The 25,911-nt window shown below is 44.9% G+C and overlaps 1 protein-coding gene across 1 annotated transcript in view; it reads right to left on the bottom strand.

The window, feature by feature from the left end:
* RECK (reversion inducing cysteine rich protein with kazal motifs) overlaps positions 1-25,911 on the bottom strand; it is an 801,790-nt gene that overhangs the window by 686,394 nt on the left and 89,485 nt on the right. Inside the window, exon 3 of the mRNA XM_044293464.1 lies at positions 9,179-9,253. Within this exon, the coding sequence (XP_044149399.1) occupies positions 9,179-9,253 (75 nt within the window). The remainder of the gene's footprint in view (positions 1-9,178; positions 9,254-25,911) is intronic.

Below are 25,911 nucleotides of genomic sequence, written 5' to 3'. Positions count from 1 at the left end.
ATCCAGCATGGGTATATGTAAAATGGCATGCCAAAACACATTCCCCAACTTCTCCTGAGTACGGCGATACCAGATGTGTCACACTTTTTTACTGCCAAGGTGGGCAAAGGGGCACATATTCCAAAGTGCACCTTTCAGATTTTGCAGGCCATTTTTTACACATTTTGATTGCAAGGTACTTCTCACACATTTGGGCCCCTAAATTGCCAGGGCAGTATAACTACGCCACAAGTGACCCCATTTTGGAAAGAAGACACCCCAAGGTATTCCGTGAGGGGCATGGCGAGTTCCTAGAATTTTTTATTTTTTGTCGCAAATTAGTGGAATATGAGACTTTGTAAGGAAAAAAGAGAAAAAATCATCATTTTCCGCTAACTTGTGACAAAAAATAAAAAAATCTAGGAACTCGCCATGCCCCTCACGGAATACCTTGGGGTGTCTTCTTTCCAAAATGGGGTCACTTGTGGCGTAGTTATACTGCCCTGGCAATTTAGGGGCCCAAATGTGTGAGAAGTACCTTGCAATCAAAATGTGTAAAAAATGGCCTGCAAAATGGCCTGCAAAATCTGAAAGGTGCACTTTGGAAAAGTGTAATAGCAAGTGATCAAAAAGTCATATTCACCCCAAAATAGTGCCAATCAAAACGTCATCTCATCCTGCAAAAATCATACCCTACCCAAGAATAATCACCCTAAAACTGAAAAAACTATGGCTCTCAGACTATGGAGATACTAAAACATGATTTATTTTTATTTTTTTCAAAATTGAAATTGTTGTGTAAAACTTCCATAAATAAAAAAATAGTATACATATTAGGTATCGCCGCGTCCGTGACAACCTGCTCTATAAAAATACCACATGATCAGAGGAATGTTGCAAATAACAAAAACGGTGCCAAAACAGCTATTTTTGTTACCTTGCCTCACAAAAAGTGTAATATAGAGCAACCAAAAATCATTTATGGTCAGGGCTAGGACAACGTCGGCGTACGCAGAGACCTGCCCTGAACATAGTGGCTGAATTGTGCCGGAAGCCACGGGAGCAGGTACACCAGTGAGAAAAGGGGGCATACCTGATGGAAGCCTGAAAAAGGGCGGGAGGGAGGGGCGTGAGGCTCGGGTGCCTGGCTGAGTGGAGGAAAGGTGAATAAATAGCCAGACGCCCCTCCCACAAATGCAGGCTGGTAACAGCCTTACAATTTATGGTCAGGGCTAGGACAACGTCGGCGTACGCAGAGAAACCTGCCCTGAACATAGTGGCTGAATTGTGCCGGAAGCCATGGGCGCGGGTACACCAGTGAGAAAAGGGGGCAAAAAACAACAGGTAGGTACAACACTTTATTTACAAATTACAAAGCCAGTGAGCGAAAGGAATGAGATATCTCAGCTTGAGGATTGGGTATATACCTGGTAAAGCAGGAGGACCGCCCCATGGACCGGATGACATGGGCCGGCACCCGATGTCGAGAAGCGGCGGAGGCTGCCCCTATGCAAAATGAGTGGCCTGAAATTACCTTGGGGTCATAGCCTAGTCCCTGGGCGAGGGCGCGGATGTAAGAGATAAACTGAGAGGTGCTGAGAGGCTTGCCCAAGAGTGGGCTATCGGGCAATGAACCTCGGATGCTAACGGGAAAGCGCGTCCGCAGCCCTATTCTGTTCGCCTGAGATGTGTACGCAGCGCATGTGGAAATTGTGATGGAGGGATAACCACACTAACTTGCGCAACAACGCCATGATCCTGGGGGACTGGGCCCTGCCCTTGTTGACAATGTCCACCAAGGTCTGACTATCTGTAATGAACGTCACAGAAGTGTTAGACCAGTGATGACCCCAGACCTGAGCAGCCGCCACTATGGGGTACAGTTCCAAAAGGGGGGAGGATTTTAGGGCTGCAGAGTCTGAGGCTAATTCTGGCGGCCATCCGGCAGCCAGCCAATGAGACCTGAAAATGGCAGCGAACCCGGAGGAACCAGCGGCGTCGGAGAAAACCATGGGGGAAGAGGAATCCCACTGCGGAACGAACAAAGAAATGCCATTCCAGTCAGAGAGAAAACTGCTCCACATGTCGAGATCTGCAATGGCCTGGCTGTCCAAATGGACAACGGAATCTTGCTCCGGGGCAGAGGGCAGGAGACATAGCAACCTGGAAAGGAAGGCCCTGCCTTGAGGCATAATTCTGGAGGCGAAATTAAGCATCCCCAGCAAGGATTGGAGCTCCGCCCTGGTCAGTGAGTGAGACTGAACTGCCCGGGAGATGGCTGAGCGAATCCTGAGCAACTTCTCGCTGGGGAGGCTAGCCTCCATTTTAACGGTATCTAGGATGATGCCCAGGAAGGTGACTGTAGTGGCCGGACTCTCAGTCTTGGCCGTGGCCACGGGAACCTGGAGTCTGGAAAAAATATCCAGAAGTGAATGGGGAATGGAAGGGACCTGACTGGGCCTTTCAATGAGGAGAAAGTCTTCCAAGTAGTGAACGACCATGGATAAGCCACCGTGATGGTTGAGAATCCAGTGCAGGGCTTTAGCAAGTTGTTCAAAAAGCCAAGGGCTGCTCTTGGAGCCAAAGGTAAGCCAGTTGGCAAAGTAAAATGTATCTGCCCACTGGATGCCGTAGTACTTCCAAAGCTGCGGGTGTATTGGAAGCAGCTTGAAAGCATCAGCAATATCTACCTTGGCCAACCAAGCCCCGACACCTGCTTGAAGAATGTACTGGATGGCCTCGTCGACTGAGGAATACTGCATGGAATATTCCTCAGACGGAATGAGTGAATTAAGACTGGGGATGGAGGACATATGAGGTGCGGAGAGATCATAAATGAGACGTTTTTTATTTGATGATAACTTCGTGACAAGGCCGATAGGGTTGATGCGCCACGACTGGAACGGGATCTTAAGGAAGGGACCAATGACGAACCCTTTGTCGACCTCTGCCTGAATGAGGGTGGTCACCGCCTCAGGGTCACTGGAGGCGGATAGCAGATTGGGGCCCATCCAGCAGCCCTGAGGGCGCGTGATAATGCCGGTGTGAAACCCCTCTCTGCACCCATCCAATAAGAAGGTGACAAAGGAACGATCTGGGTGGCCCTGCACGAGTGCAGCCAGCAACTCCAAGTTGAGGTTGGCTAGTCAGGAGTCCCTGGCTGACTTCCTGGGACAGGAAGGACGAGGATGAGCCCGAAAACAAAGGGAGCAGATGTGCAGTGCTCGGCACGCGTTGAAAGCACAGACCTTGGCATTAAAATTATTGCACACCTGGCTACTGCCGAGGTACACAATAGGCCTGCCCAGTTTATCTAATGACGAGGAAGACCTGGAGGATCTGGAAGGACCTGGAGTGGGTGCTGACTGAGGATCTTGCACCGGATTAGGGCACCATTCCGTGGAATGAAAGATGGATTGGCAGATGGCACACAGGGGAGCCTTCAGACCTGCGAAGTGCCGGCAGAATAGCTCCATGTCCAAGTCTGCCCAGTTGGACATGAACTGAAATTGATTCAGGGCCGCGGCGGCTTTGGCAGAAAACGAACGGTGATAGTCGTAAAATGCCGAGCCGCCGTACTTGTGCCCCAAATCCGTAATCCGGTACAAGTAGGTGTCTAATTCTTCCCTGCAATTAGGGTGAGCGGAGCACATTACATCCCTGTAGAGGCTTGAAGGCCAGGACGAACTCGGAAACTGACAACTTCCTGTTTAGCCGAGCATCCTTGGCCTTCAACACCACGGAAACCTCTCCGCAATTAATCACCCGGTTTTCAGAAATATCCTGGGAGGCAATCAAAATGGATGCCAAATTTACGTCCTTGCCTGCCAGGATATCCTTCTTAATATGCTCCGGAACGAAATGGGAAGGAGCAATCTGGGGGGTGGCAGAAGGCCTACCTGCAACGTCCGGAGGAATGGCAGGAATGACTGCCGAACCTGGATATTGCGGTGAGGCTGCTGGCCTGTTTTCTAAAACCGCGACCCTATTCTAAATGTCCGTGACTGAACTAACGAGTCCGGTGATGGACGACTGGATCTGAGCTCAGCTGTTGGACCCGGAGTGGTCATCAGGAGCCGGTATAATTCGGCCTTGCGGGCAGTCGTGGGATGCCGAATCCCCCTGCGATTGAGTTCGGCGATCAACCTTGGCACAGTCCAACTCCTTAATGATGTGTTGCTATAATGCCCCGAGACGGACGATCCTGGCATGGAGAGGTTGTCCTCCATATCGGATATGTGAGACATGATGACCTGGGAAAAAAGGGGGAACTTATGTCTACCGGAAAAACGAAAGAGGCACAGACGGAAGCGGTAATAGCAGCCGAAAGAAAGTGAGAGACTGAAGCGTGTAAAGTGGCCAAAGGAAGAACCTACCTGACGGAATGCGAACGGATTTGGAAAGACGACTTCCAAAAAAAAAAAAAAACTATCGTTTGAGTGGAACTAATAAAAAAGAACGGACTTGAGTATCAAACTGACAGTTAACCCTGCCCCAGTGACCGTCTCTGAGCCGACTTACCTGGAATTGCCTCGAAATTCCTAGATGAAACGAAGGAGAGGAAGGAAAAATAACAACTGCCCAATCTAAAGGAAAGAACAACCGACATCAGAATAGATGTAAAACCCTAAGAAAACGGAGACAATCAGAGAGACGGAGAGGGCGATCCAGGAACCTAGACAACCTGGGCGATCCAGGAACATTGACAACCTGGGCGATCCAGGAACATTGACAACCTGGGCGATCCAGGAACATGGACAACCTGGGCGATCCAGGAACATTTGACAACCTGGGCGATCCAGGGACCCTGGAAAACGGAAAGACCAGGAGACAGAAGCAAATTGAGACAGAAAACAAAATCCGCTGTCTTAAAACAGTAGAGTGAAATCATCCCCTTCACCTAAACCGCAAATTCTGGTATTATGATGCTATGGTAAAAGGTGAAAAGCAAGCGAGTGCTGACGTGAAGCTGCGCCCCCCCTGAGAAACAGGAGTACTACCTGCATCATAAAACCACAATTGCCAACACCTCCTGTGCTGGAGGCCCTAGGAGCATAACTGGTTTCCAGATAAGATTTAGGAATCGGTATAGGCAGTATAACTGAACGAGCATCTTATTCATTCATTGACACTCATTCGGAGCCGGCATGTGACCGGCAGATCAAGAAGCTAGGATGCCGCTCCCCCAATCCAGCAGCCTGTAATTCCGTGGGCGGAACATACTGGGGGAGAGCGGCATCTCAACCCCGCACCCCAGGGGCTAGAGACCAGGTCGGGCGTGAGGCACAGCTGGAACGGAGCCAGCTGAGCCCCGATTACCTGGCAGGCTGGCGTGTGACGGAGCGCGATACCGCAGTGATGCGTGAGGCTCGGGCGTCTGGCTGAGCGGAGGGAAGGTGAATAAATAGCCAGACGCCCCTCCCACAAATGCAGGCTGGTAACAGCCTTACAATATGTACCCTAACCTAGTACCAACAAAACTGCCACCCTATCCCGTAGTTTCTAAAATGGGGTCACTTTTTTGGAGTTTCTACTCTAGGGGTGCATCAGGGGGGCTTCAAATGGAACATGGTGTCAAAAAACCAGTCCAGCAAAATCTGCCTTCCAAAAACCGTATGGCATTCCTTTCCTTCTGTGCCCTCCCGTGTGCCTGTACAGCAGTTTACGACCACATATGGGGTGTTTCTGTAAACTACAGAATCAGGGCCATAAATATTGAGTTTTGTTTGGCTGTTAACCCTTGCTTTGTAACTGGAAAAAAAATATTAAAATCTGCCAAAAAGTGAAATTTTGAAATTGTATCTCTATTTTCCATTATTTCTTTGTGAACACCTAAAGGGTTAACATTGAAACTTGGAAATTTGCATTTTTTTCCAAATTTTGTGCAAATTTGCTATTTTTTTATAAATAAAAAAGATTTTTTTTTTACTCCATTTTACCAGTGTCATGAAGTACAATATGTGACGAAAAAAACAATGGCCTGGATAAGTCAAAGCGTTTTAAAGTGATCACCACATAAAGTGACATTGGTCAGATTTGCAAAAAATGACCTGGTCCTTAAGGTGAAAATGAGCCCGTCCCTAAGGGGTTAATTATCTCTACAGTGCCCCAACCCCTTAACAGCGACCTCCACAGCACACTGCCCCCTTGAAAAATAAAAAAAAATAAAAAAGAATAATTAGCTATTTTTGTGTCACCTTTCCCCCCATTTTTTTTTTAAAAGAGATCAAAAAGTTGTATGTGCCGCAAAAATTGTACCAATAAAAAGTACAGTTCGGTATGCAAAAAACAAGCCGTCATGCAGCTCTGTAAACCGAAATATAAAAAAGTTATGGCTGTCAGAAAATGGCGATGCAAAGAAAAGTTAGATTTTTTTTTAAGGTTTTTATTTTTTTAAAGTAGTAAAAAAAAAATCATATTGAGCTGCAGAATAAGGATGTTATGTCATTTTTAGCGCACAGTAAATACTGTGAATTGTGGGTTTTTTCCAATTTTTCAAATTTTTCCAATTAGGGTGCATTCACTGGCGCTATATAGAGAATGCCTATATAGGCAACCGCAACCAAGAATAGGACATATTTTTTGCAAAGCAAAGAATTTGGGGAGGAAAAAACGAAGATGTAAAACCAAAATTGGGCCTGGTACTTATGGAGTTAATACTGATCTTTACAGCTACCTTCCCCATGAATAGTGACTTCCATAGCACTCCGCTCCCTTAACTGTGACCTCCACAGCACCCTGCCCTTTAACAGTGACCTCTACAGGGCCCCGCCCCCTTCATAATGACCTCTGCATGGTCATGATAGAAAAATGAATCCAGCCAGCAAAGGAAGTAACATAGACAATCACAATACATTAGTAAGTGGCTTGTGTTAACTTTCTCTACATAATGAAAGCCACTTGAGGAAGTGAGACAACCCCTTTAATCATGGGATAACCCCTTTAACAGTGACCTCCACAGCACCCGTCCCCTAACAGTGAAGAAAATTGACTGAATTGTTATGGAAATCTGGCGTCAAACTGTGTGTATGCCAAGACTGAAAAGACCTGTGAACTTCTATTGGCTAATAATGGTCAAGTGGCCGTGTATGGAAGTTAGGACGTGAGTAAAGAACCTATGAGCTCTAATTGGCTAGTATGTTTTTGGGAATATCTCAAGAATTGTATGTCCTAGAGAGTTGAGACCATTATGAAAATCTTCCCAGACACCCAATGTACCTATCTGCCAAATTTGGTTTCCATCAGTTCAGGTGTCTGGATGCCTATATGCGACAGACAAACAAACAGACATTCATTTTTACAATAATAATCTCTGTATGTTATAAAAATCAATGTCTGTCTGTCCTCTATAGGCATCCAAACACCTGAACCTTTGGACATCGTTGGCACATAGGTACATTGAGGACGTACCATTCTTGAGATATTCCCCAAAATTTTTTTAGCCATATCCTAAGATGCACACTGTCACATGACCCTTATTAGCCAATAGAAGCTCACAGGTCCTTTAGTATTGACCTACACTTTTTTTTCACAGTTATAGGTCACTGTTAGATTTTACATTGCTTGCTTTCTCCAATGGAGCTCAAAATCTAAACTCCCTATCTGTAGGTCTTTGGAGTGTGGGAGGAAACTCATGCAAATACGGGGAAAGCATGCAAACTCAATGCAAATGTTTTTCTTGGTTGGATTCAAACCTATAATCCCAGCACTGCATGACCACAGCATCACAGGAAATAACATAAAACTCCAAGCCATCTTTATTCATCCATCTTAATAAGTGTGGCAAATATTCCCATTAAGTTGTTTCAAAGAACAGGAAAATGTCCAAATCATGGAGTTTAGCTGTATTACATCTAATAGAGGCGGAATACAATATCTCCTTTGGATATAAAAAAATAATAATTTAAATCAGTGCACACTCCACAATATTTTTTTTAGCTCAAAAAAGTGCTTTTTGTGCAGTTTTTTACTTTTTTTAACCAATGGTTTTTACTTTAATATAAAGTACAAAACTACATTTTCAGCTTGAGGTTTCTGAGGCAGATCTGGGCAAAAAAAAAAAAAAAACATGCGGAAAATACACAAAAAATAAATAAATGTACAAACTCTCATGGAGCTGTTTTAATCAGCTTCCTATTCATTTCAATGTGAGATTCGCCGATTCTGCCCTAAGATAGGACATGCAGCTTCTTTTTTCATGTGTAAAAAAATAATAAAAAAGCAAGTGCTCTTTCCAATTGAAATGAAAAGAAGGTTGATTTGAGGAGTTTTTGCAGCTAATTTTGTGGAAGAAATGCTCCAAAATCAGCACCAATAAACTAATTGTGAACTGGTCCTAAAGGTTGTCATTTTTTCCCTGATATCAAATTGGCAGCATCATAGAGATAATCAATTAAGGCTAATTTCACACTAGCGTTTTAGTTTTCCGGCATTGAGATCCGTCATAGGGGCTCATTACCAAAAATACACTTTAATTTTGTCCCCATTCATTGTCAATAGGGACAAAACTGAACTGAACAGAACGGAATGCTCCAAAATGCATTCCGTTCCGTTTAGTTGTGTTCCCATACCAGAGAGCAAACCGCAACACGTTGTAGCGTGCTTTCCATCCTAGGATGCGTAAGCAAGACAGATCCGGCTTGACACCCAATGCAAGTCAATGGGATGTATCCATTTTCTCTAACACAACAGATTGTGTTAGAGAATAGAAATATAATATATGACTTGCGTGGAATTTCTACTGCGGATTTGTCACAGATTTTACAGCAGTGTTGCCACATATTTTACCCTATGCATTGCAGGTTGATTTCCACTGTGGATTTTTATGCAGTGTGTGGATGAGTTTAAATCTCATGCACTTAAGTTTGCTCCTGTTGTATAACGCTGTGGAGGACGGATCCGTCCTCAATGGAGGACTGATCCAATAGAAAACTGATCCGTCCTCCATTGACTTTCAATAGAGTTCATGACTGATCCGTCTTGGCAATGTTAAAGGTAATACAACCGGATCTGATCATAACGGAAGCAGGCGGTTGTATTATCAGTAACGGAAGCATTTTTGATGAACCCTGCCGGATCCAGCAAAAAACGCTAAATGTGAAAGTAGCCTAATGTGAATTGTCAGAAAATGATTTTATACCATTTTTAAATTTCTAACAGATTGTGCATTTATTTAATGTCAATAGGTTTATTCATTTACCATTGATGATGGACAATAATCTGGAGCCCTCTGCAATAAATGTTTTTGATGCGATTCACTTTTTGATGACAAAATCTGCAAAAAACAAAGAAGCATAATAAAAATGGATAAATGAGAGCACGTACCAGTCATAAATCAAACATCAACATGTGATTTTTAACAGTAAAACTACATGCTTCATATAATAAAAAGGAAACGTACTCTCCATTTCCAACAGGACAGACAGGGCCCAGTTTAGAGATCAGAAAAAAAATTAAATAAGTTAACACTCTCCAAGTTTTCCCCCTCCCCGCCATTGCTAATCAGCACCTTTCTACCATGACACAGTGTAGGAGAAAGCTGTCAATCATCCACGGAGGATGATTTCTGCTCCTTAATATCGGGAAGCATCAGATAGGTTAACATGTAATACCAGTGGTAACAAAGTAGCATCAGGAGTCATTTATCAAACTGGTGTAAAGTAGAACTGGCTAAGGCTAGGTCTACACGACGACATTCAAGATGGATTTTTCTGAGACTGTTGCGTTGCAGTCGCAGCATGTTGCAGTGCGACACCATAGACTGCCATTATAAAAATTGTTGCGCGACATTAGTGCAACAAAATGTCGCGCAACAAATGTTGCGCCCTGTCGCGCAACTTATTGTCGTCGTGTAGACCTAGCCTTAATTGCCCATAGCAACCAATCAGATTCCTCCTTTCATTTTCCAAAGGAGCTGTCCAAAATGAAAAGCGGAATCTGATTGGTTTCTATGGGCAACTAAGCCAGTTCTAATTTATTGATTGGAAAGAAAAAAATACATCTGTCCATTCAGATCAGCCTGTTATCCTGCAATTTGATCCGATCCAGAGAAAGGAAAAAACAAACAAAAAAAACATATGAAGTAAGAAGCTAAATTTTACTCTCCATAGGGGAAAAAAATTCCGACTCCAATCAGGCAATCAGAATAACTCCCTGGATCAACAACCTATCTCTAGTAACTATAGCCTATAATATTATTACACTCCAGAAATACATTCAGGCCCCTCGAACTCTTTTAGTGAACACACCATCACCACCTCCTCAGGCGGGAAAGTTTCATAGTCTTAATGCTCTTACCGTAAAGAATCCTCTTCTAGGTTAGTGTAAAAATTTTTTTTTGCTAGACGCTGAGGATGTTCTCTTGACACAGTCACAGTCTTGGGTATAAATAGATCAAGGGGTGCACCTAGCCTTTCTGCTGTCTGAGCCGAAAACTGAAACAGCGCCCCCCCTCCATGCCAATTTCCTAACTTAACCCCTTTCATTGCCCATGGCCATTCCGCTGCCCCCCTCTTGCCCAAATCTGGTGCTGCATGAGGTGATAGTCTCACCTGGCCTCATTGGTGGTGCACTCCTGTCTGTACCGACTCTTGATATAGTAATACATAGTTCTCCCCTCAGTTGTCTTTTTTCTAAACTAAATAACCCTAATTTTGAAAATCTTTCTGGGTACTGTAGTCCCCCCATTCAAGTTATTACTATAGTTGCACTTCTCTGAACCCTCTCCAGCTCTGCTATGTCTGCCTTGTTCACAGGAGCCCAGAACTGTACACAGTACTCCATGTGTGGTTTGACTAGTGATTTGTAAAGTGGCAGGACTATGTTCTCATCTTGGGCCATTGTCTTACTGGCCTTGGCAGCAGCTGTCTGACACTGGTTTCTTCAGCTTAGTTTGCTGTTCACTAAAATTCCTAAGTCCTTTTCCATGTCAGGGTTACCCATTGTTTACCATTTAGTTTGTACAGGTAACTTTCATTATTCCTTCCTATGTGCATGACCTTACATTTGTTTGTTTGTTTGTGTGTTAATCACTTCATTACCAGAGTGTTTATCCTCCTTCCTTACTAGGCCAATTTTTCAGTTTTTGCAATGGTCCTATCAAACTGCAAATAACTATTTATTTTTTGAGCCAACCTACATGTATTTGATATTACTTTTCACAGGACACCTTTTTTATGTCATTAGGTGACATACAATTTTTTTTTCTTTTTTAAAGAAAAACAGAAAATTATGAAAAAATTATATTTTAAAATTTTTTAGTAACATGTTTTAACTGTTACAAAAGATTTTAAAAAAAAGTCTAAAACTATTACTGTATGTGTCTACTATGAAAATGAATGCCATTTGTGAAGTTTACCTACTGACTGGGCTCACCACGAGAAATGAGTGGAGCGCATTTTGGAGGTCTATTTTTCTATTGCTGACTTTCTGGCACCATATTGCCAGACAGGGGCGTTGCTAGATTAAAACATTTGGGGCCTGGGTCCCTGATGTTTTGTCCCAGGCCCTGAATGTCCTGCCTGCCAGCTAGATACAACTGAATTGCCATCCTTAGGATGGCAATACAATTGAATCTAATGCACTGGAAGAGCTGAAGGACCTGAGGTGACATCACAGGTCATGTGACCAGTAAAACAGGCATTGGTTGAGAAGGGCCTGAGATGATGTCACCTGGGGAAGAAGCTGTAGTAAGGTCTGCTACATGAGGAGAGGCAAGTGAAGGGAGAGGCAGAGCAATGCTGGAAGTTGTGGTTATTTAACTGGGACTGTATGTTAGGGCTGAAAAGAGGGCTGTTATTTACTTGGAACTATGTGTTGGAGGTGGCTGGGGAGGTGGGTCATTTTATTTACATGGGACTGTATGTTGATGGCAGCTGTGGGAGGGAGTGATGTTATTTACATGGGAATGAATGTTGGAGGGGGCTGGGGAAGCGTGATGTTATTTACATGGGACTGTATGTTGATGGCGGCTGTGGAAGGGGATTATGTTATTCACATTGGGTTCACATCATTGTTTTCCGTTATAACATGGTTATAACAGAAAATAACGGAATCCAAAAGGACGGAAGTCAAATCGAAAGCCTATAATATAGAGGCATTCCATTTTGATCCATTACTTATTTACATGGGACTGTATATTGGAGGGTGCTGGAGGGAAGAGAGTGATGTTATTTACATAGGACTGTATTTTGGAGGGGGCAGGAGAGATGGTGTGATGTTATTTACATGGGACTGTATAGTGAATGGAGGAATATAACTACAGGGGGCATTATTAATACTGGGGGCACTTCAGGGTAAGCATTATAACAGTAGGGGGCAGTATAAATACTGGGGGCACTGTAGAGGACATTATAGGCATTCGTATTACTACTAGGGGCTCTATAGGAGGGACTTATAAATCTGCCTTATTTTTTCTAAGAGCACTATGGGGGGTCTTATTACTACAGAGGGGTCTTTAGATGAATGGGGGAACTCTTGGGGAGCATTATCATTGTTGGGGGCACTAGAAGGGAATTACTATTGGTGGTACTTCAGGATAGTATTTGAGGGTATTGGGGAACACAGCGAGCAGCAGGATAACACTGTGGGGACTCCAGGTTGGGGATGATGATAAAAATATGAGGAAGCTAAGATGTCTGTGCGTCACACTCAGCAGAGACTAGGTGGCTGAGAGAAGTTATATGGACCAAATGGAGAAGATAATGACAGAGAAGATCTACATCGGAGGAGACGTCACCTGGGAGCCCCTGGATGTGAGAGATGTGATGCTGCATAGCAAGTACAGCAAAATGTATTGTGTGTGTGTTGGGGGGGGGGGGGGGATTTAGAGAACTAAGCCAAGTTTATTGGGGCTTGGGCCCTGGATCTTTTGAGACCCTAGTAACGCCCCTGCTGCCAGAACACATGTTGTACAGTACCAAAACCTGAGAAACACCCACAAAGTAACTACTTTCTAATATGTTGACCCCCTAAAATATTCATCTTGGGGAAATTTTGAAAATGTTATGAATTTAGGTGGACATAATGCAATTTTTTTTTTTCATTTTTATTTAAATGGCCTTTCACATTCACCATGTGGCCTTGAAAAAACACACATTATCACAAATTTACTCCTGCCGTTTTGAATGATACCGTATATGTGTTTTTTACAGATATTTTGGGCACATTTTGGATTTTGGAGGTCTACTTTTCTATTGCTGACTTGTTTGCACCATACCACCAGAAGACATGTTGTACAGTACCAAAACCTGAGAAACACCCATGAAGTGAGGTGCTGACCCCCTAAGGTATTCATCTTAGGGAAATGTGGACATTTTGCGCTTTTGGCTTTTTTAGGAAAACTTAATGAGTTTAGGTGGACAAAATGAAAACACTTTTTCCCCAACTGCCAAAATATAAAAAGCAACTTCTATATAATACCCACCCATATTTATTTTTATTGTGTTTATATTTAAATAATAAATATAGAGATATTTATTTTTATTATATTTCTTACAGACGATTGAGCCCCATCTCTTTTTGCTCCATTTCTTCATTTGCATATGAATAAGAACAGCATCTGTTTATCATACAGAAAAAAGGAAAGTATATAGTTTTAGTCAGCATGATGAGCCCTACCAGGCAGTATGTCTCATTTAATAGGGTTGATGCTGGTGACAGAGCCTCTTTAAATGTGCCTGGAGTTGTGTGGGATTAATCATCCGGTTCTGTAGGGCATTGTTCATAATTAAACGGTCATCAGTGTGGGATGTGGCCAAACGGTGTCCACTTCTATGCCTTTTTATGACTCTTCCTGTCTGTGTCTCTGTTGCAACCTGCTGATGACACTCTGTGACATTCTAAGCTCAGTTGCCACTTCCGTCTGAGAACACACTGCTTGAAGCCTCACAATGGCGAGGTACTGTTGATCAATTGTTAGGTGTTGTCTTGGTTTCATGATGTCAAAATGTGAACAGCATGATGAGGATGACTGTTTAAATACCAATTCTAATTGAACCAGGAAATTAATTGGGCGATTCATGGATCAAACACCTGTTGTGAATTTTGCTTTTAAGCTCCATGTTAGAGAACAGCAAATTGTGCAAAAAGTACTGAAACACTGAACACTTGGACATGTGCATTCAAAAGTTTTCACAAGTTCACCTCTAAAGGTGTTGCGCTGATGTGATGAGGAGGCGGTAGAGGAGGAAACAGAGGAAGAGGAGAAGGCAACAGGAGGCACGACGACAAACGTCCATCAATCCTCGGTGGCGGTAGGACATGCGCCAAACTGCTGTCCGCCTCATGCCCAGCTGCCACTACATTTACCCAGAGGGCAGTTAGGGAGATATAATGTCCCTGCCCGTACTTACTGGTCCATGTGTCGGGAGTTATGTGGACCTTGCCACTGATGGAGTTGCGCAGTGCACAGCTTTCTCCACCACTTGTTTGTGCAGTAGTGGCGGCTGCAGTCATTACATTTTTAAAACGCTCCATGCTACCGGACAGAATGCCAGCATTTCAAAGGCCAGCAATTCTGAAAGGTCAAGGCCTGGACTCATGGGGGGGGTACCTATTACTCTACAGTGTTTGGGGGATGGACAGCTGAACGCTTTAATAGGACAGTGTAGAATCTTGGTGACGTAGTGGAGGTGGTGGTATTGCTGCCACATCCTCTGTTTGCGGGGTGGCAGGTACCACTGTCACTCCAGAGGGGGAGGAAGAGCCCGAGACAGCAGCAGAAGAGGGAGTTGCAGGAGCCTCTGATCTTTCATGGTTCTTGAGGTGTCTACTCCACTGCAGCTCATGCTTTGAGGTTAGATTCTGGATCATGCTCGTGGTGCTCAGGTTTAGAATACCTATGCCTCGCTTGAGGCTCTGACTTAGTTCAAACCACCCATGTCCTGTGGTCAGCACACTGCCTGAAGAACTGCAATGCCAGGAAACTCCTTTGTGCTGGCTTTGGTGTGCTATGTCTCTTGGCACGTTGAGCAGTAGCAGGCGAACTGGCTGGGGGATGGCCACTTTGCTTTTGAACCCTGATCCCTCTTTTGCTGTGTGACTGGCCCTGCGCCACCCCCACCTCTTCCTCCGAACTGCACATGATACTGGCATGACCTGGATGCCATGTGAGGTCTAGGACCTCATCATCCTCCTCTAAATATACCACCCGCTCATAACCCCTGCACTTCTGGCCGGTCTGCGCTCTTCAAAAAGCCACAACAGTTAACACCAAAAAGTTAACATCAGTGTTTCATCAGAGACGTGCTGCGATGGTTCTCCCACGTCCTCATCTTCCAACATAAGTGGTTGGGCATCAGTGCACTCAATCTCTGTCACTTGGGGCAGGGCTAGGTGCATGGCCCACGAAAACCCCGCCAGCAGGGTCATCAAAAAGCATAAGTGCTACATGACTTGGGGCTCAGACTGCTTGGCTGATGTGCAAGACGGATGTCTACAGACATGGTGACAGTGCTGAGACCCCAGCTGTTACACACAACCAGGGATCTCAACTAACCAATGAGGGTGGTCCCGTGTCGGTGATCGCTCTGATTGGGTACTCTGTACAGACAATTAGAGGATAGTAATGCCAGTTAAATGTTCTGATCCCCACAGTTCAATACTGTGGGGATCAGAACCTTGAGATTATATAAATATTTTATTATACACACCCTGTAAAAAATAGAGCAGCACTCCATGATATAAGTAAAAAAAGTGAGGTTGTTTTATTCACTCAATGGTGTAGCGACGTTTCGACTCTATCCAAGAGCCTTTCTCAAGCAGTAATAACAGGACAGACAATGTGAGCAATAATAGTGTCACATGATCAACAGGTTCCACAAAATTAACACTTTGTGTATAATACATAACAAAAAAAAAATATAAAAAGTATTAAAAAAAAATCCAGAATGACATGATTATTGTGCCAAATACATAATAGACATGATTGATAAAAATACAATGCATGATTGTGTCTGATAACATATCATTAGAGTTGAGCAGACACCTGGATGTTCGGGTTCGACTGGTTTGGCCGAACTTGACCCCGAACCCCATTGAAGTCAATGGGGACCTGAACTTTTGAACACTAAAATGGCTGTAAAAATGTCATGAAAAGGGCTAGAGGGCTGCAAATGTCATCAAAATGTGGTTAAGAGCATGGTAAGTGCCCTGCAAACAAATGTGGATAGGTAAATTACTTTAAATAACATAAAATACGTAAAAATAAAAAATTATAATCTTGATCTAGGTCCATATGGAGTAGGAGGTTGAGGAGGCAGTGGGTTTGGCGGTGTAGGTGGAAGCGGTGGGGGAGGAGGAGGTAGCCTACACTGGTTTTTGGTTTTAACATTTTATTTTTTAAATTAGGGTACACCCCAAAACATTGGGAAATATAACCCCCCAGTCATGCTAAACACACGTTCAGACAATACACTGGCTGCAGGGCAGACTAGCACCTCCAAGAGGTAAAGGGCAAGCTCAGGCCATGTGCCCAATTTGGAGACCCAGAAGTTGCAGGGGCTGACCCCTGTCAGTCAGTTCATGTAGGCATGTGCATACTTACTGCCCCAACATGTCGCACGTCCCCGTGATGTTCACAATCTAATTTGATATTTGCTCTATCAACTTTCGATGTTCTTTTATGCGCCTACCATGGTGATCTTGGGTGGCAGGGAATCAGGGTTCCAGGGCGGAGAGGGAGTGTGAGAAAAAGAGACCAAATTTAAAGGGACACTGACAGGGCCAATAAGCATATTGAGGTATATATATGGCACTACAGGTCTTATAATGGGTATTACAATCATATAAGTATCCACCCTGTCCACATTATAAAACTTTAAGTTTACTGTATGTATAACCTGCTCCAACGGTCTTCAATCTGCCCAAGGGGCGGCGTTTCACCTCTCTTGCGCCCAGCCAGCCTCCCCCAACTGCCGCTTTAAAGCGGCGCCCAGCTCATGAATATTCAGTTTGCTGGGCGGCTTCTGTGGTCCTCGCTCTGAAGCGCTTCGCTTAACAGTGCCCGACGCATGTGCCGGATCTTGTGAAGTCCGGTACAGTAAGCGCCGCCCAGCTCATCAATATTCACTTCGCTGGGCGGCGCTTACTGTCCCCGACTTCACAAGATCCGGCGCATGTGCAGGGCACTGTTCAGCGCAGCGCTTCAGAGTGGGGACCGCAGAAGCCGCCCAGCAAACTGAATATTCATGAGCTGGGCGGCGCTTCAAAGCGGCAGTTGGGGGAGGATGGCTGGGCGCAAGAGAGGTGAAACGCCTTGGGCAGATTGAAGACCGTTGGAGCAGGTTATAAAACTTAAAGTTTACTGTATGTATAATGTGGACAGGGGGGGATACTTATATGATTGTAATACCCATTATAAGACCTGTAGTGCCATATATATATATCAATATGCTTATTGGCCCTGTCAGTGTCCCTTTAAGGGAGATAAATGTATTTAAAAAAAAATTGGGATCAAGCAGAAATGTGGGAAAAGCTATTGAGGCACAAATGTTGTACAAATTACAGAATCCCAAATATGGGCCAAAAGAGTCAAGCGGAAATGTGGGAAAAGCTATTAAGGCGCAAATGTTGTACAAATTACAGAAGCCCAAATATGGGCCAAAAGAGTCAAGCGGAAATGTGGGAAAAGCTATTGAAGCGCAAATGTTGGCCAAAAGAGTATAGCGGAAATCTGGGACAAATTATAGAAGTGCAAATGTGGTACAACTTGTTTAAGTTTAAGCATTGAATCAAAGGAGGTGGCGCTCATCAATTAAAGAAGCATTTCAGACATTTTATTCCATGTCACCAATGCAGAGCAGGGGTTTATTCACGTCTAAAATTGTTACATTCTTGTCAACCCATTTTCTGTAACATTCTTGTCAACCCAAGAATGTAACAGAAAAATTACAGAAATGTATTAACCTGTCTACTTGGTAGAGCAGGGGTCTATGACAGAAAACAATTGTTTATTGTCACCTGAAAATGTAAAAGAAAAATTATTGAAATTTATTAAGCTGTCAACTAGGTAGAGGAGGGGTATATTACACCCAAAAAATTGGTGAATTTGACACTAAAATGTAACGGACAAATGTTTTTTTTTTTTTACCAGTCTACTAGGTATAGCAGTGGTACTATACACCCAAAAATTGGTGAATTTCACCAGAAAATTTAACTGACAAAAGTAGTGAAATGATATAAAATAAAATACGTACAAATAATTTTTTTGGGGGGGGATTTATGAGGTGGAGTTCCATATGGAGTAGGAGTTTGAGGAGGCGGTGGACATACAGGTGTAGGTGGAAGCGGCGGTGGAGAAGGACGAGGTAGCCAACACAGGTTTTTGGTTTTCATTTTATTTTTTAAAATTAGGGTACACTCTAAAAGAGTGTGAAATATCCAAAATACAAGAATGAGCAATTGCGCTGCAGTATAACAATGGCTGGTTAGTGCTGGTATACATGTCTACTCTGCACAAGGTACAGACAAGTCCTGAGGGATCCATGCCTGATTAATTTTAATGAACGTGAACTTGTCCACATTAGCTGTGGACAGGCGGCTGCGCTTGTCTGTGATGACGCCCCTGCCGTGCTAAACACACGTTCAGATAATACATCGGCTGCAGGGCAGGCCAGCACCTCCAAGGCATAAAGGGCAAGCTCAGGCCATGTGCCCAATTTGGAGACCTTACTGCTTCACCATGTTGGTGAAATGCTGCCTCCTGCTAAGACGTTCCATATCAGCCGGTGGTGCTGGTTGTTGTGGTGTGCTGACAAAGCTTTTCCACATTTTGGCAACGCTAACCCTGCCTTCTGAGGTGCTGGCGGTGCACCAGCTGCATTGGCGACCTCTTCCTCGTCCTCTGCCTTTCGCCTTGTGCTTCCACTGTGCCCCCGCTGTCAGATGGGAATGCCACCACGTCTACCAGCATGCGCTTGCATTCGTGCATGTTACGATCACGCTCCAGTGAGGGAATTAAGGACGGTACGTTGTCCTTGTAACGGGGATCCAGCAGCATGGCCATCCAGTAAACAGCACAAGTTAGAATGTGGGCAACTCGGCGGTCGCTGCGGAGACACTGCAGCATGTAAATCGCTCATGTGTGCCAGGCTGCCCAGAGGCAATGAAAAGCTGTCCTCTGTGGGAGGTGCATCGTCTGTGTCCTCTGTATCCCCCCAGCCACGCACCAGTAATGGCCATGAGCTGGTCTGGGTGCCACTCTTCTGTGAACATGGTTCCTCCTCCTCATCCTCCACCTCCTCATCCTCCAGAACTGTGCCCTGGCTGGACAATTGTGTACCTGGCGTTTGTGGGTGCAGGAACCCACCCTTGGAGCCACATGAGAATGACTGGCCGGAAACCCTACGAAATGATCCCTCTTCCTCCTCCTCCTCCTCCTCCTGTGCCACATCCTCTTCCATCATCGCCAGGAGCGTTTGTTCAAGGAGGCATAGAAGTGGGCTAATAATGCTGAGAACGGCGTTATCAGCACTGGCCATGTTGGTGGAGTACTCGAAACAGCGCAACAAGGAACACAGGTCTCACATGGAGGCCCAGTCATTGGTGGTGAAGTGGTGCTGTTCTGCAGTGCGACTCACCCGTGCGTGCTGCAGCTGAAACTCCACTATAGCCTGCTGCTGCTCGCATACTCTGGCCAGCATATGCAAGTTGGAGTTCCACCTTGTGGGCACGTCGCATATGAGGCGGTGAGCAGGAAGGCCGAAGTTACGCTGCAGCGGTGACAGGAGAGCAGCAGCAGGGTGATAACGCTGAAAGCGCTCACAGACGGCCTGCACTTTATGCATCAGCTCTGACATATCGGGGTAATTTTTAAGGAATCTCTGCAGCACATGCGCCAAGCAAGGGATGTGCTTCAAACTGGCTAGTCCCAGAGCTGCTACGAGATTTCGCCCATTATCGCACATCATCAGGCTGGGCTTGAGGCTGACTGGCACAAACCACTCATCGGTCTGTTGTTCAAGGCCCGTCCACAGCTCCTGCGCGGTGTGGGGTTTGTCCCCCAAATAGATACGTTTTAAAACTGCCTGCTGTTGTTTACCCCTGGCTTTGCTGAAGTTGGTGGTGAAGGTGTTACGCTAACTGGATGAGGAGCTGGTAGAAGATGAGGAAGCAGAGTAGGAGGAAGAAGCAACAGGAGGCAAACTGAAGCGCCCTGCACTCCTCGGGGGTAGAAGGACATGCGCCAAACTGCTATCCGCCTCAGGCCCAGCCGCCACTGCATTTACCCAGTGTGCTGTTATGGAGATATAACCGCCCTGACCAATCCTTCAGGATCCACGCATCCGTAGTCAGGTGCACTTTGCCACAGATTGCGTTGCGCAGTGCACACCCGATTTTGTCCCCTACTTGGTTGTGCAGGGAAGGGATGGCTCTCCTGGAAAAGTAGTGGCGGCTGGGCACAACGCACTATGGGACAGCCACCGCCATAAGGTCTTTAAAACTATCCGTCTCCACCAGACGGAATAACAGCATTTCAAAGGCCAGTCATTTAGAAATGCTGGCATTCAGGGCAAGGGATCGCGGGTGGGCAGGGGGGTACTTCCTCTTCCTCTCAAGAATTTGGGAGATGGAGAGCTGAACACTTCCTTGGGACATTGTGGAGATGCTTGGTGACCCAGGTGTTGGTGTTGCTGGCAGATCCTCCATTTGCGGGGTGGCAGGTGGCATCAAGTGGCCGAGACTGCAGCAGAAGAGGAAGCAGGAGGAGCCAGAGACCTTTCTTGGTTTTTGAGGTGTCTACTCCACTGCAGCTCATGCTTTGCACTTAAATGCCTGGTCATGCAGGTTGTGCTCAGTTTGAGAACGTTTATGCCTCGCTTCAGGCTCTGATTGCACAGCGTACAAACCACTTGTGTCTTGTCGTCAGCACATTGTCTGAAGAACTGCCACACCAGGGAACTCCTTGGAGCTGGCTTTGGTGTGCTCAGTCCCTTGCTGCGGTGGGCAGCAGCAGGTGTACTGTCTAGAGGACTGCCGCTCCGCTTTTGCACCCTACTCCCTCTTCTGCTGTGCTGGTGGCTCTGTGCGACCACCGCCTCTTCCTCCAAACTACATAGGTCATTCGCATGATCTTGATTCCATGTGGGGTCGAGGACCTCATCGCCCTCTACATAATCTTCCAGCCAGTCTTCACCCCTGCCTTCCCTGTCGGTCTGCAGACTTTCAAAAGCCCCAGCAGTTGGCACCTGTGTTTCGTCATCATCCGAGACGTGCTGCGATGGTCCTCCCATGTACTCATCTTGAAAGATAAGTGGTTGGGCATCGGTGCACTCAATCTCTTCCACTTCTTGGGCAGGGCTAGGTGGATGGCCCTGGAAAACCCTGCTAACAGAGTCATCAAAAAGCAGAAGAGACTGCTGGATGACTTGGGGCTCAGACTGCTTGGCTGATTTGCAAGGGGGTGAGGGGAAAGACTGATGGACATCGGCTGGAGGTGCCAACTGTGGTCTTTCAGCAGGAGACTGGGTGGGAGACAATTTGAAGGAACTGAATCCACTGTCAGCAACCCAATCTACTATCGCCTGTACTTGTTCAGGCTTCACCATTCGTAGAGCCGCATTAGGCCCGACCAAATATCGCTGCAGGTTCTGTTGCCTACTCACACCTGAGGAAGGGTTTTCACTTGTGCGTGTAGTTGGCACAAATCGACCACGTCCTCTCTGCAACAGGAGCTCCACCAGCAGCACCACGACCTGGTCCACGTCCCTTATTTGACGCTCTCTTCATAATTCTCGAATTTAGGATCTTGCCCTAAATGGGTGTTTCATTAATAGTAGAATAGAACAACAGTGTGTAAAGGGTGTAGCTAACAAGGCCTAAACCAGACTAGGCCTCAATTAAAGATTTGTTTGCCCAAAATGGCTGTATTTCAAATACCTGAATCAAACCCCTGTATTCACGCCATCCTGTCTGGATCCTGCCTGCGAGTAAGTTGGGAGCAAGCCATAGAAGAGTAAATTTTTTTTTTGGGGTTGTTTGGCAGAAAAATGACATAGTAGCTGTCAGTACATAGTGCATGTTAGGAGTAGTATTCATGTGTACTGCTACTCCAAGCATCCACTATGTACTTATATTACCTGCAATCACTATGCTATGATACATAGGGGTTGCAGTTAATATAAGTACATAATGCATGTTAGGAGAGTAGTCCTGTGTACTGCTACCCCTAGCATCCACTATGTACTTATAGTAACTGAAACCCCTATGTACTATAGCATAGGGATTGCAGGTAATATAAGTACATAATGCATGTTAGGAGTAGTAGTATTTCGTAACCCCTATGTATTATAGCATAGGGATTGCAGGTAATATAAGCACATAATGCATGTTAGGAGAGTAGTCCTGTGTACTGCTACTCCTAGCATCCACTATGTACTTATAGTAACTGAAACCCCTATGTAATATAGCATAGGGATTGCAGGTAATATAAGTACATAATGCATGTTAGGAGTAGTAGTATTTCGTTCAACAATATGACCACCTGTCCAAAAAATAATAATTTAGACAAAAAAATTAATAAATTGCAGCCAGCCAACCAGCAAGCAATCCAGCCAGCCAGCAAGCCATCCAGCCAGCCAACTTTTCATTAAAATTACAATGACAAGTAAGTATTATTTTTGTCGGTCTGTTCTTTTATTTAAAGTCCAAATATACAATTTTTTTTTTTTTATAGGCATCTTAGTCATCCAGTGAGGCCGGGAGCTCTCTTTCTCGATCACAACACCGCCAGGATGTGGTATGTAAAGTCCTTAGCATTTCAAACTGTATATGGTGTTATTATTCTAATAATTAATTTTGTTTTTTTAATCAGTCATCATCTATGGAGAAAAGTTGTCCCAGGCAACCCAGAGGAACAGGGGAGGAGGAAGTCGGGGGTGGAGGATAAACGGTTGGTTAATATTTTTGTTATACTTTTCAAAGTAAAAAGGCATTGAATTTTGCTTAATTTTTTTAAATGTAATTTTTTTTTTTTAGCCATCTCGTCGCCAGTCAGAGAGGTCATCTACCATCTGCCAGAGGACGTTGTGGAGCATGTGGCGGTTGTGGTCGTGTGAGTATTGTAAAGTTATGGTCTTTATTAAATTCTAAATTTATCAAAAGATTAAAGCTAAAAAAAATTCTCTATTTATTTTTATTTTAGGGTTCCCAATTCTCCACCAGAAGGCATGAGGAGGACGTAGAATGATTTTTTTATCGACAATGACCTCCTCATCCATATGGTGGAGGAGCGTCCACCGTTATGGGACCACACCGACCACCACCATGCAGACCATCAGGGAACACGGCTCCTCTGGATATCTGCGGCCCTTCTGCCCAACTGGGACAACCTCATAGAAAGGCAACGGGAGCAGTGCCTTAAGTATAAAGTATTTCATTTGTAGATAGCAGACACGTAATATTTTTATTGATCAAAAGTGGTTTACAGTCTAATTTTTTTTATCACCGCCACTCATATTTTTCAAAATATTTTTTTTTATTCTTCTTGTGGCCGTTTCAAATAAATTGTAAAAAATCTTTGATTAAACCACTGATTTTTATAATATACATCATTTTTTATTTACTACTTTATAGGGCATACGATCATGGTTCAGTGGCGCTCAATCAGGGACCGCTACAAAAAGGCCTTTAATGAGGAACCTCGGCACCCGAGTGGGTCGGGAGGAACCTCGAGGCGGGAATACCGCTATTCTGCCGCCTTGGGGTTCCTACGAAGAACCCTAGAGCTGTGAAGGTAAGATATATGGTTTATATAGATTAAGTGTTCTCAAACTAGGTGTATGGCCCAGGCAGACTTTTCATTTGGCACTCTGTCTTGGACATTCACATTGTATTTAGTGGCGTACAGATGAGCGATGCATGCTTCCGATTTTGCATTAGAAGTTGCTTTCACCAAAAAAGGCTAAACTGTACATAGACACTTCTATGAAATCTAATATAATGCATGGGCTCTATGTACAGTATGTTTATGTATTTTTGGAATGCAACTTCCTATGTAGCTTCTGAAGTCTCTTTGCTCACCTCTATTCCAGAGGTTCTCCCATGAAAAAAAATTGCTAATTTTTTTTCTTCTTTGCTTTACAGAACATCAAGCATCTGGAGCGCGAAGTTCCACAGGAGGCGGTCCCTGAAGAGCAAGCCACCGTGGGTCCCTCTCATACTGCTGGTCAGGAACACCCTGTTTCCCTACCTGTTCCCCTACCTGGGCCCTCTGGCGAAGCAACAATGTCCACTATGGCTCCACTTTTTGAGGCCCTCATGCGTTGCCAGAGGTCAGGTAGGAGCCGCCAGGCCGACTACGAAGACCTCACAAGTAGGGATGAGCGAACTCGAACTGTATAGTTCGGGTTCGTACCGAATTTTGGGGTGTCCGTGACACGGACCCGAACCCGGACATTTTCGTAAAAGTCCGGGTTCGGGTTCGGTGTTCGTCGCTTTCTTCGCGCTTTTGTGACGCTTTCTTGGCGCTTTTTGAAAGGCTGCAAAGCAGCCAATCAACAAGCGTCATACTACTTGCCCCAAGAGGCCATCACAGCCATGCCTACTATTGGCATGGCTGTGATTGGCCAGAGCACCATGTGACCCAGCCTCTATTTAAGCTGGAGTCACATAGCGCCGCCCGTCACTCTGCTCTGATTAGCGTAGGGAGAGGTTGCGGCTGCGACAGTAGGGCGAGATTAGGCAGATTAACTCCTCCAAAGGACTTGATTAACTGATCGATCTGCAGCTGTGGATCATTGAGCTGCTGATCCTCAATTGCTCACTGTTTTTAGGCTGCACAGACCGTTTGTCAGTCACATTTTTCTGGGGTGATCGGCGGCCATTTTGTGTCTTGTGGTGCGCCAGCACAAGCTGCGACCAAGTGCATTTAACCCTCAATGGTGTGGTTGTTTTTTGGCTAAAGCCTACATCAGGGTGAAGCTGTCACACCAAGTGCATTTAACCAGCAATAGTCTGTTCATTTTTTGGCCATATACAAAATCAGGGGCAAGCTGCGCCTGTCACCAAGTGCATTTAACCCTCAATGGTGTGGTTGTTTTTTGGCTAAAGCCTACATCAGGGTGAAGCTGTCACACCAAGTGCATTTAACCAGCAATAGTCTGTTCATTTTTTGGCCATATACTAAATCAGGGGCAAGCTGCGCCTGTCACCAAGTGCATTTAACCCTCAATGGTGTGGTTGTTTTTTGGCTAAAGCCTACATCAGGGTGAAGCTGTCACACCAAGTGCATTTAACCAGCAATAGTCTGTTCATTTTTTGGCCATATACTAAATCAGGGGCAAGCTGCGCCTGTCACCAAGTGCATTTAACCCTCAATGGTGTGGTTGTTTTTTGGCTAAAGCCTACATCAGGGTGAAGCTGTCACACCAAGTGCATTTAACCAGCAATAGTCTGTTCATTTTTTGGCCATATACTAAATCAGGGGCAAGCTGCGCCTGTCACCAAGTGCATTTAACCCTCAATGGTGTGGTTGTTTTTTGGCTAAAGCCTACATCAGGGTGAAGCTGTCACACCAAGTGCATTTAACCAGCAATAGTCTGTTTATTTTTTGGCCATATCCCAGTCTAATTCTGTCACTAAATCCATACCGGTCACCCAGCGCCTAAATACTAGGCCTCAAATTTATATCCAGCTAAATCTGTCCCTAGTGCTGTAGCTGGGCGAGTTATTTAGTGTCCGTTCAAGCACATTTCTTGTTCTGGGTTGAAATACAATTCCCAATTTAGCAATTTCATAATTTAGTGGTTTCTGCTATATCAGAGCTATTTGAAATCTATCCCTAAAAGGGTATATAATATTCAAGGTGCACATTGGGTCATTCAGAATAACTTCACACACACCCGCTACTGTGTATTTCCAAGTCTAATTCTGTCACTAAACCCATACCTGTCACGCAGCGCCTAAATACTAGGCCTCAAATTTATATCCAGCTAA

The sequence above is a fragment of the Bufo gargarizans genome, chromosome 5 (genome assembly GCF_014858855.1).
Source record: "Bufo gargarizans isolate SCDJY-AF-19 chromosome 5, ASM1485885v1, whole genome shotgun sequence".
In the NCBI taxonomy this organism is placed as follows: Eukaryota; Metazoa; Chordata; class Amphibia; order Anura; family Bufonidae; genus Bufo; species Bufo gargarizans.
This window is presented reverse-complemented; position numbering and strand designations above follow the sequence as displayed.